The sequence below is a fragment of the Dermochelys coriacea genome, chromosome 7, assembly GCF_009764565.3.
Source record: "Dermochelys coriacea isolate rDerCor1 chromosome 7, rDerCor1.pri.v4, whole genome shotgun sequence".
Taxonomy (NCBI): Eukaryota; Metazoa; Chordata; order Testudines; family Dermochelyidae; genus Dermochelys; species Dermochelys coriacea.
This window is the reverse complement of record NC_050074.1, coordinates 69,308,735-69,319,443: the sequence shown is the minus strand read 5'-3', so window position 1 is coordinate 69,319,443 and position 10,709 is coordinate 69,308,735. Positions and strand designations below refer to the sequence as shown.

At 39.5% G+C, this 10,709-nt stretch overlaps 1 protein-coding gene across 7 annotated transcripts in view; it reads right to left on the bottom strand.

Moving 5' to 3' along the window:
• Window positions 1-10,709, bottom strand: part of TSPAN14 (tetraspanin 14) — an 86,572-nt gene continuing 75,863 nt past the window's right edge. For all 7 annotated transcript variants that reach the window (XM_038411242.1, XM_038411243.2, XM_038411247.1 and 4 more), the window contains 4 exons: window positions 10,301-10,426; window positions 8,337-8,381; window positions 7,560-7,679; window positions 1-4,651 (listed from right to left, as the gene is read on the bottom strand). In XM_038411242.1, the coding sequence (XP_038267170.1) occupies window positions 4,580-4,651; window positions 7,560-7,679; window positions 8,337-8,381; window positions 10,301-10,426 (363 nt within the window). In that variant the 3' untranslated portion in view covers window positions 1-4,579. The remainder of the gene's footprint in view (window positions 4,652-7,559; window positions 7,680-8,336; window positions 8,382-10,300; window positions 10,427-10,709) is intronic.

Sequence of the window (10,709 nt, the reverse complement as noted above, 5' to 3'; positions counted from 1 at the left end):
TTACATGTATCACACTTTTTACTTTATTTATACAAATTTTAGGAACTCTGCAAATTTAGCATTTTATACTTCTCCTTGAAACACTTTTACACTGGCTCTCAACACTCAGTTACAATCTTTGACATTGGCAGCCCATACAGAATTTATCTGTGCAATAAATCATAAGCAACATTTGGCAGCTGGGAATGCAACGCAAGAATGAATTAAAAAGACCTCGATGTAAAAACATAACAAAAGCACCTATGCTAAAGGCACCGTCTCACTTGTTTGTGCTGGTCATCAAAAGCATCAATAGAGAATTTAAACCTCAGCAATAAAAACCACTCAATTTACAAATGATTGGATCCAACAAGTCTCAGAGCTGAAAAGAAAACACAAGTCCAGTGATGAAAGACATGAGGTTTGATATATTAAGTCAATTTATTTTAAGGCTTAGAAGACAAAGGTATTGGAAGAAAAAGAAACCAAATCCAGGGAAACCAACTGGGGAGCAGAGTCTGATCCATCCTTTTGTGGACTAGAAACACTGTTAAAGCTACATGTCTAGCTTCTGGAAAAGAGGAGAGCAGCTTGACACACAGCTCAGGCTGAGTTGTGGAGTAGTCTTGACAGACTCTGTTGAGAGCACACTCCAGCCTTCCTGTGCTGTACAAAGGTCACTGCAACATGGGGTGGATTGTTCAGATTCCCAGGAGAGGGGTTCTCCCTTGGGAAGAGGATACACTTCTGTGTGCTTTTCTCAGTCTGGGGCTCACAAAAGAATCTATTCTCATCTTGATCCATAAGCAGTTGTGTGTCTGAATCCAGGTGCATTAAGTGGAGACCAAAGCCCATTATCACTGTCACTCAGAACGGTGAAAAAGTAAAAGATAAAAGTATCCCAGAAATAAAAGCACTCACTTCCTAGAAATTAAATGTCCTCACATAGCCCAGTCCATTAGTTCTGCTTTTGTTTTTCAAGTTCAGGTCATATAACAAAGTTCACATCTGATATCTTCATTAAAAAAAAAACAAAAAAAACCAAAAAAGAACTTGTTTCTATTGTAGTGTGGTGGACGTGGTCTGAATGCTACCATTGAGATCTCAACTTCAAGCATTTATGAAGTATGGCGGTGGAATGATTTGAGTTGCTCCTCATTAGGAGCCTTAGAGGCAGCAGAAGCAGTTAGCTGGTTAGCTTTGCAGGACTCAGGCAATCAGAACCTACATATCTCTAGCAATTAAGGCACCACAGGTTCATAAAGGATGTTCTATTTAAAGGTGTGTTTAGTAAGCAACGGGCAAATGTTCATGTTTCATATCCATTCAGGGATCTAGTTTTTGCTAACTATATTTGCCACTGCCAGCAGAACTGCTCTTTAAAATGGCTGGGAACAAAAATTCCAGAAGTACCTAAGTGACTTAGGAGCCAAAGACCCATATTGAAAGTCACTTTTAAATGCACTTAGGCTCCTAAATCCCCGAGTCACTTTTATATGTGAGATTTAGGCACTTTTGAAAATTCAAAAGCAGAAAGACGTGAAAAATGATAATAAACCCCTATTCTCTGCTTTCTTGAGGCATGAAGCATTATTTACAAGAGCACTTAAGCAGTGTTGTAAATAGCTGCTATTAACTTTAAGTGTTAACAGTAGTAAAAGCAACAGGAATAAGCACCTAATTGTGAAAAGCTACACTTCAGATTAATTTTGTTTTGCATAGAAGACACAATTGATAACACAAGAGGTGTTAGACATTAATTTGCCATCAAGCAAGCAGAAGAAACCTGATGATACAGAGAACTACGGAGAGGTCTTACACCAGCCCAGATCCTCAGCTGGTGTTGGGGTAGTTCCAATGAAGCTAGTGGAACTATGTTGATTTTCGCCAACTAAAGAAATGGCCTGCTGGTTTTACTGGTCTTTCAGGAAAGTGCTACCTCTTCACAAGTTCAGAAAATAGTGAAATCTATTCCCTAGATGCAATTCAGGTGCTACATTTCACAAAAAGAATGTAGTGTTTTCAAACTAAATGGATTACTGTATTGTCACAGGTCACAAGCATAAATTGGTTGATGTGGCTTTAAGCCTTGGGTTGTCTGGCACTGCAAACCAATGTTCTTAGTGGAAGAACTTGAAGCAATAATTATAGACATTGCTGTGCTACCTACTAAATGAAAATATCAGCAGACAGTTTAAGCCTGTTACCGCTGCAATAGATACAGCAAACATGTGGCACAGACTTCAGTTTCAGGGCTCTGTAGAAGCAGCTTCTTTTGCCCTCTTTCCAGCTTCTCCTACTTATTGTTTTTCTTCTTGTTGAAGATCAAAGAAAAAAAAAAGTCACAGCATATGCCTGGAGATTTTACCTTCAGGTCATGTAGAAGAATACAATAGACACTGTATTCTGTGTCGGTCTCTGAGGAAATCAGCCATTCTTAGACAGGCTTCCTTTTCCCGTTCCGTCTCAGTCGTTGGTCAGAAAAAGAAACATGAAAGCTCAGCTGAAAATCACAAACAAAATACAGCATTGTCCATGAAATGTTTCACACAATGTCAAAGCAGCCTTCTTCTAGCTTTCATGCAAGAAACCACCTTTCTTCCAGTGAATTGCTCATTAATACTTAGGTAACACACACAATGTTAAACACATGTACATAAAAAGATGTAATCAAAAGTTTGGCATTCTAAGAAAGCATAACACTTTGGAAACAAGCATCAATGTAGTAAAATATAATTACAAAAATATACACTTTACTAAAATTTACATGACATTAGGCACTGAAAATAACTGCTATCCCTGAAAAATAGGGTGCCATTACAAGCAGTGAACAGTTTGTTAGTAAATAACCCATAGTAAAATTGACACTGCAACAACTATTTAAAAGCGTTCCTTATTATGTATCACACATTTCAGCTTTTACAGTTAGTTGTACTCCGATTTTTGATTTCACAGAAGATCAGAAGAGTGGTTTGGACTAGCACTACAGGCCAGATCCAAAGCTCACTGAAGTCAATGGGAGTCTTTCCATTGGCCTCCATAGACTTTGGTTCAGGTCTTAAGCACACCACTTTACAGGAAATCTCATAAGGACTTAATTTCATCCTGGTGTAAACAGGAGCCACACCCATTTTACTTCAATGGGAATTGCACTCACTTTGGGCCAGGGCCTAAAGCATTAATCGGGAGATGCAGCTCTGAGCATTTCTTCAACATGACTGGATCTGGCATTTTTGCCGGAAAGGCTGAGCAACAAAGGACAAATGGAATGGGAAACAACAATGCATTCAAACAATTTCTTAAAATAAATTATTGCTAGTAACTCCAGTGCTCCACTAGCCTCTTATTTGTATTATATTAGCTTTTGACTATCCTGGAAAATCCTGAATCAAAGGTCTGACAGAGTTTAGCTTGTCCTTGAATGTCTTTAGTCCTACTATAGCAATCAACAGTCAAAGAAGATGATAAACAACAGTGCAGTGGACAGGTGTGAAAGAACAGAGGGCAGACTAGAGAGCTCTTGACAGATACAATCGCATATTCTGTGATCTCTTGTACCAAGCAGAATTGTTAAATGCCTTCAGCCCAGCAGATATCACTCTTTTTAGAAGTAATTGCTCTACAAAACAGTGTAAGCTCTACAAAACAGTGTAAGCAAACGGTGAGATTTTATCCTCGATAAATTAAAGCTATTTACAAACATCTAAAAAAGAGCAACAGCATCAGAGAATCCTCATGAAAAGATTTCCAATTATGCTATCAATATATAATTATATTACTCTCTCTTGAGAAACGTATGTTGGCAAGAACTTTCAAAATAAGTGGCTTCTGTTACTCAAGCATTTGAGTCCCTACTAAAATATCTACATTAGCTCATCTAGGGACATTCCTTACTTCTGCACAGCTGAGGTTCTATCTGACAACTGGAGACTTAATGACATTTCTTTATAGTCTCTAATACCAAGACTATCATGACTCCCAATAATCAAATGACATAACTGCCTGGGCCTTCCACTCACATAGGACTCAATGAAATGCTTGGTGTTTCAAGAACAGACTACAATGTTTTGAGAATAGACGTTAAGTAACCTCCTTTGCCTATTCCATCAATGCGGTCATTGTCGATCTTTAGGACACTCTCTTCTAAGACCATGACAAACACCACAACAGATGCAGCTATGATCCACATAATGAATGCAACATTTGCAACCTCCAATGATGGTAGCTGGGAGCCAAAACAAAATAGCCCTGACAGCAGCAAGTTCTTCAAGGTAAGGGACTGGTTTATAGCAATTTCCATTTCTGCTTAGTGAAGTTTTCAGTCCATCCCTCATAGGTTTAGGGAAATGTCTTCCACACTAGAGGAGGTTTAAATCTAGTCTTCCCCTTGGAAAAAGAAACGGACGTTGTGTTAGGGAGAAGGGGATTAGGAGGAGGAAGCAGTGCGTTCTTTCTGCACCAGCCCGCAGCAAAAGCAGAAGAAGAAGATCTGGCTGATACAAAAATAAGGCCCGTGTGTCTCTCAATTTCTTTTCACCTTGATGTCAAATCAATAGCAGTGACACGTATTTGACTTCACAGCTGGTGTCTGCTTTCATCTTCAGAAAAGATGACTTGCCTTTACAACTTCAATATCCGAAATCAGTGACCTGGCTAGGAAAATCCCAAAAATCTAAAGACAAAACACAAAAAGACACAAAACCTGTAAGCAGTCTGGGAGGGAAAATGTACATTCTGGAGATTACCAAATTGTGAGGCTGCTCTGAGTAAAGGGACAGATTCTGCTACCCTTAGTCAGGCTCCAATTCTGCAAACACTTAAGCACATGTACAACTCTTCTCAAATGAGTATTCCCATTAAAGTTAATGAAACTACTCTTGTGAGTAAAGTTATGCTTAAGATATTTGCAGGCTCAGGGACTTCTAAACCAAATAGCTACACACTACCCAATGAGGGTGGCATAATCTGGCCCATAAAAAAAAAACTGATTAAAAAAAAAAAATGCTTTCATGTAACACTTCTCCTGGGAACAATCATATGACTTCTGTGTGTCAGAGTGGGGAGCCAAGTTCAGCTAGTTCCTTTAGGTCTAACACTCTCTCATCATTTCAATTACTTTTAAACATTTCAGGCATTTCCATTTTTCTGCCCAGTTCAGTGATTCAACTTGAAGATTTATAAAATCAGAGAGTTAGAAGGACCACAAGGGTCATCTACTCAGTCTAACCCTCTGCCAAAATGCAGGATTTGTTGTGTCTAAACCATCCAAGACAGATGGCTGTCCAATCTCCTTTTGAAAACCTCCAGTGTAGGAGCTTCCACAACCTCCCTAGGCAGTCTGTTCCATTGTCCTACTGTTCTTACAGTTCGGAAGTTTTTTCCTGAGAATTTAATCTAAATCAGCTATGCAGTAGTTTGAACACATTGTCTTTTGCCCTGACCTCTATGACAAGAGAGAAAAATACTTTTCTCCATCTTTTTTTAGGGGAGGCTTTCAAGTATTTGAAAACCACTATCACATCCCCCCTTTAATTTCCTCTTTTCCAAACTAAGTATACCCAGTTCCTTCAGTCTTTGCTCATATGAGTTGCATTCCATCCCTTTGATATCATATAGCCTGACCCTATCTCTCTTTCTCTTTTCTCTCTTTGAAAGCTTTTTGTATGTTTAATTCACATTTCACTGTGCCAAAGGAATGAAACATTTACCACAAACTTTAGTGTGAAAAATTTCATCATATCATTTTGAGCCTTTCACCAAAAATGGCCTTTTTCAAATTAACCACCCCCCGCCCCCAACATTCAAAATTTTGCAATGTTTCAATGAAAACTGGTTTGGTTGAAAAGAAATTTTGGAAAAAGGTTGTGCATATGCACGTGTTCAAAAAAAAAAAAATCGGTAAAACTGTCATGTTTTTCACAAAAAATTGGGCCAAGTTCAATTTTCTCAGATTACATTTCATTGTGGGTCCAGCATGTAATGTAAAATAATTTACTGATTTAAGGAGAAGATCTAGTCACTGAAGATTTCTATGATCTTGAAGATGAGCCAGTTAAAGATCAGATATCGCTTCTATTCTAGTCCTGGGCTTCTCCTGAGCACAGATTACCAAATAGGTTCATAGGTACCAGACCATGTGGTGGTTTTAGGATATTGATGAAAAGGGGCATGAAAATGCAATGAGACCAACAAATCCATTTTAACTTGTGACAAAGGCAAGCTTGAACATAGGTCTATGGAAATGAGAGGTCACAACAACATCTCTGCACTTTGCAGCCTTGTCCTTACTAGCGATTTTAAAAAAACCTAAAAGTCATGCATTTTTTTCCTTAAAGAGAGACTTAACATTTCACAAAGCTAAGAAATTAAAATAAAACCACATATACTTCCACCCTTCAAAAACACAGTGTTAATTTTTTTGCCATACTGTTTTTGCAAAACCCAAGGACTTCAAAGTTTCTAAAACACAGTAACTCCTCACTTAATGTTATAGTTATGTTCCTGAAAAATGCGACTTTAAGCAAAACGATGTTAAGTGAATCCAATTTCCCCATAAGAATTCATGTAAATAGGGGAGATTAGGTTCCAGAGAAATTTTTTTTTGTCAGACAAAAAAAGACTATATTATACACACACACACACACACACACACACACACACACACACACAGTATAAGTTTTAAACAAACAATTTAATACTATACAGAGCGATAATGATTGTAAAGCTTGATTGAGGTGGTGAAGTCAGAGGGTGGGATATTTCCCAGGGAATACCTTACTGCTAAATGATGAGCTAGCAACTGGCTGAGCCCTCAAGGGTTAACTCATTGTTGTTAATATAGCCTCACACTCTACAAGGCAGCATGAATGGAGGGAGGGGAGACAGTATGGCAGACAGAGACACAAACCGTGTGTTCGTTAGAGAGAGAGGCACATTTCCCCTTTAAGTACGCTGACCCCACTCTTGTTAAGTAGATCAGCAAGCTGAGAGACCAGCTGCTGTCAGGAAGCTCCGTCCATCCTGAGACCTCTCGTGTGTGTCCCCTGCTTTACGGAAGATGGGGTAAGCGGGATGCAGGAGCAGGGGGGAGAGGGACACACTGACATTAGCCCCCCTCTGGCCCCACCCCTGCACAGCAAGCAGGAGGCTCGGGGAGCAGCTTCAAGGCAAAGGGCAGGAGGAGCACATGGCAGTGGGGGGAGGGACAGCTGAACTGCCGGCAATTGATAGCCTGCTGGGCGGCTGCTGCACAGGGAACTTAGGGGAGCGAGGAAGCTGATATGGGGGCTGCGGTCCACCCTGGTTCCAAGCCCCCACCAGCTAGGCTTCAACGGGCTGCTCTTCCTGCAAGCAGTGGACAAAGCAGGCGGCTGCCAAACGACGTTATAAGGGAGCAATGCGCAACTTTAAACGAGCATGTTCCCTAATTGATCAGCAACGTAACAACTAAACAACGTTAACTGGGACTACTTTAAGTGAGGAGTTACTGTATTGTTTTCCTCCCTTCAACTACCTTATAGTAGACAGAAGATGCGAGGCTGAAGCTTTTACTGTAGCAGTAGAAGAATGAAACCACTGACCTGCAGCAATGAGATAGCTATGAAGACTCCTGCAACAATGTAGATGTTTCGAGGTAGCCAAGCTTCAAGAGCAGGGATACAACCCTTGGTGAAAATTAAGTTGTCCCATTGTTTTTTCTTCTGGGTAGAGGGGATGGGGGGGGGGGGGAAAGCATGTTACTTTTTCGTTTATATTTACTATAACTATGCAGGCAACATTTCTTTGTATGGGTCTGTAGTTGACAGAACTAGTATTTTTAAAAGGAATCCTGAAGTACAAGAACTAGAGACTTGTAACTCAGATTCTCTTGAGCGTCATGAATCATTACATATTTCTTGCTGCAAATTGACTATTAATTAGGAACACCCTTCAAAAGTTCTGATAAATAACCAGAAGTGTAGAAACTTATTTGGAATACACTTGAACTTTGAGTCTCTTCTTTCAATGACAACAGCCCTACCTCACCACCTCCCACCAATTAACACAGTCTTTCTCCACCTGTCCCTACAGGCACACCCTCTGACTGGGTACAGGAAATCCCCAGGGCAGCTTCCATGTAGGTGATGGTATAGTCCACCATACAGTTATTTGATCTCATAGTTTTGCCTTGCTGCTCTATTTTATCAGTCCTGCATAAACATTGACTATTACTCTTAGCTTCTCAAATTTAAAAAGATAGGCCAAAATATTTAAGTTTTTCTAAAAGAGTGACACAATCTAATTTATCAGTGTGTTAGATCACACATCTGAACCACCACCAGCTAGAAACACCAACACTGTAGGTAGCAGATACTCACCTGTGCTCTGATGTCATATCCACATTGCGTATTCACAACCTTTTGCTGGGAAGGGGGAAAAAGTTAGAAATATTAATACAATCCTACCAGCTTGAGTTCACAGGACATTGTTTATCTGTTAGAAGACTCGTGATCAAACTACAACCAACACCAACTGAGGGAACTATATCTTCTGTTCATGCTTCACGATTTCATTTTTTTTTTTTAAAAAAAAGCTTATCTTTTTATAAGACCATGAGACATGCTGAAGTATATGGATATGTTATCCCATTACTTTATAGGCCCCACACGTCCTTACAATCTTGTTTCTTCCACCCTCAGCTTTCATCACCAAGGCCTACCCAACATCATAAATTACAGCTCCCTCAGCTGTATTACTATTCTGCAGACATCTCTAACACCTACTTCTTGAAATACTAATGATCAAATACCTACTCCTTCAAAGACTTCTGTCACTTCAGCCAACTGACTTCAACCAGCTTTATGGAGTTGTGTGGCTAAAGTCCCACACAACAACAGTTGAACATTTTGGAGACGGGATTAATAAAACAAAAAACAAAATAACCCAGCCTATTTATTTACACAAGAGTGCAGGGGATTTTTGTAAGCCAGTCGTGCTCCCCTCTTTCCCCCTTTTGGTGGCATGTTTGTGATTTTGATCAGCTAATAGCTGGACTCCTACAAGATCACAAGCTAATTGACTTAGATTATTTTTAGTGTATTTAGTTCAAAAGTCTACCAAGTAATCAGATTCTAAAATTCTAACAAACCCTGAAAATAGGACCTGAATTGAAGCGTACTGAACTCTAAGCCTTACAGAGCACAGAGACCACCGAAATTACTTGTGCTTCAATGGATACAGAGATACTTGTGTGTGAGAGTAATTCTGAGATTCATTTCAAGATCACAGTTTTGTTAAGAGGAAAGCAAAAAAATAAAAATAAAACAAAAATGAAAACCTATTTGATTCACAATTATAGTTGTCAATTTACCATAATTTGCAGTTATAGGAATTAAATGCCAAAAACAGCATCTTGTGCAAAGAAGTGTTTCACAGTACTGAATGCCAGAAACAACAAGTTTGTGATTAAATCAAACTGAGTGTGACTAATTCAGACTGCTATAAAAATAATAATAAATAATAACAATAATAATAATAATAATAATAATAATAATAATCAAACCTTGAGAAAGGGGTATCCTTCAAATCTCTTCTGAAGCACTGAGATACTACTGTCCTCATGTCCAACTCAAGGTTCATGTCGTAGCCAGGCAAGCAAGCCAGACAGACTGCTTTTGGGCCTGAATCCAGCAAAGCACTAAGGCGCATAAATCCCACTGAGGCCAATATGATTACTCATTTTATCAGCAGAGCCAGTGAGTCCGTGCTATTGTATCTATCACGGGGTGGGTATAGAACAGTTTTAAGATACCCCCTTCACCCTAGGGACTAAGCACACTGCTCAGACAGAGCTCCCAGATCCCAGCAGCTTTGGGAACAAGAGACCAGGAACTCAAGGAAACAATGGATTTCTAACAAAACAATATCCAACATCCATGGGCTTCAGGGATACAAAAATAGTTTCTCTAGTTCTGACACCAGTGTTTTTCAGCAATAGACTATAAGGTTTCTTTGGATCTCTGAGGAATTTGGAATAGCAATGTACAGTGAGACAGATTCTCCAACAAGATAGGAGCAAGTGTAGCATATATTCTCAGAGGCTCTCCCCTCCATCATCTTCATTTACTCTTCCTGTTCTTTTTCTTTAGGTCTTTTCATACTCTTCCCCACTCCCAAACACAAAGAAAAAGAGAGAGAGTTTATTTCCAGCATATTTTCTCTTCCTCCCAATCTTTATTTCCCTTCTTCTTAAAACCCTAGACATTACAGCATATTCAGGAAGCACATCCTTTCAAAATTCTCCAGTAATAATACAGAAATACAAAGCCAGGAAACAACTCACAGCAGGATCAGGTACACAGCAGGAAAAGGGGACACCACACTTCTCACGACTTTTGCTTTCAGTGCTGCAGTTGAAGTAAATGTTAAGATCCCAGTCATCTGGCCCCTGAGCACCACAGCAATGGTTCTGCAACAGATGAAGAAAAACTTAGAAGTGTTGTATAAAGAGAATTGTCTTCATAATCGCCCTGTGAGATAGACAAGTGTTATCAGCTCAGTTTAACAGATAGAGAAACCGAGAGAGAGAGGTAAAGTGACTTGTCAAAGGCCACCCAGTGAATCAATGGCCAAACAAGAATTAAAATTTTGAAATCCCTAGTATCCAGCTCCATGTTGCTTACCCTAGACCAGTGGTTTTCAAACTTTTTTTCTGGTGACCCAGTTGAAGAAAATGTTGATGCCCACAACCC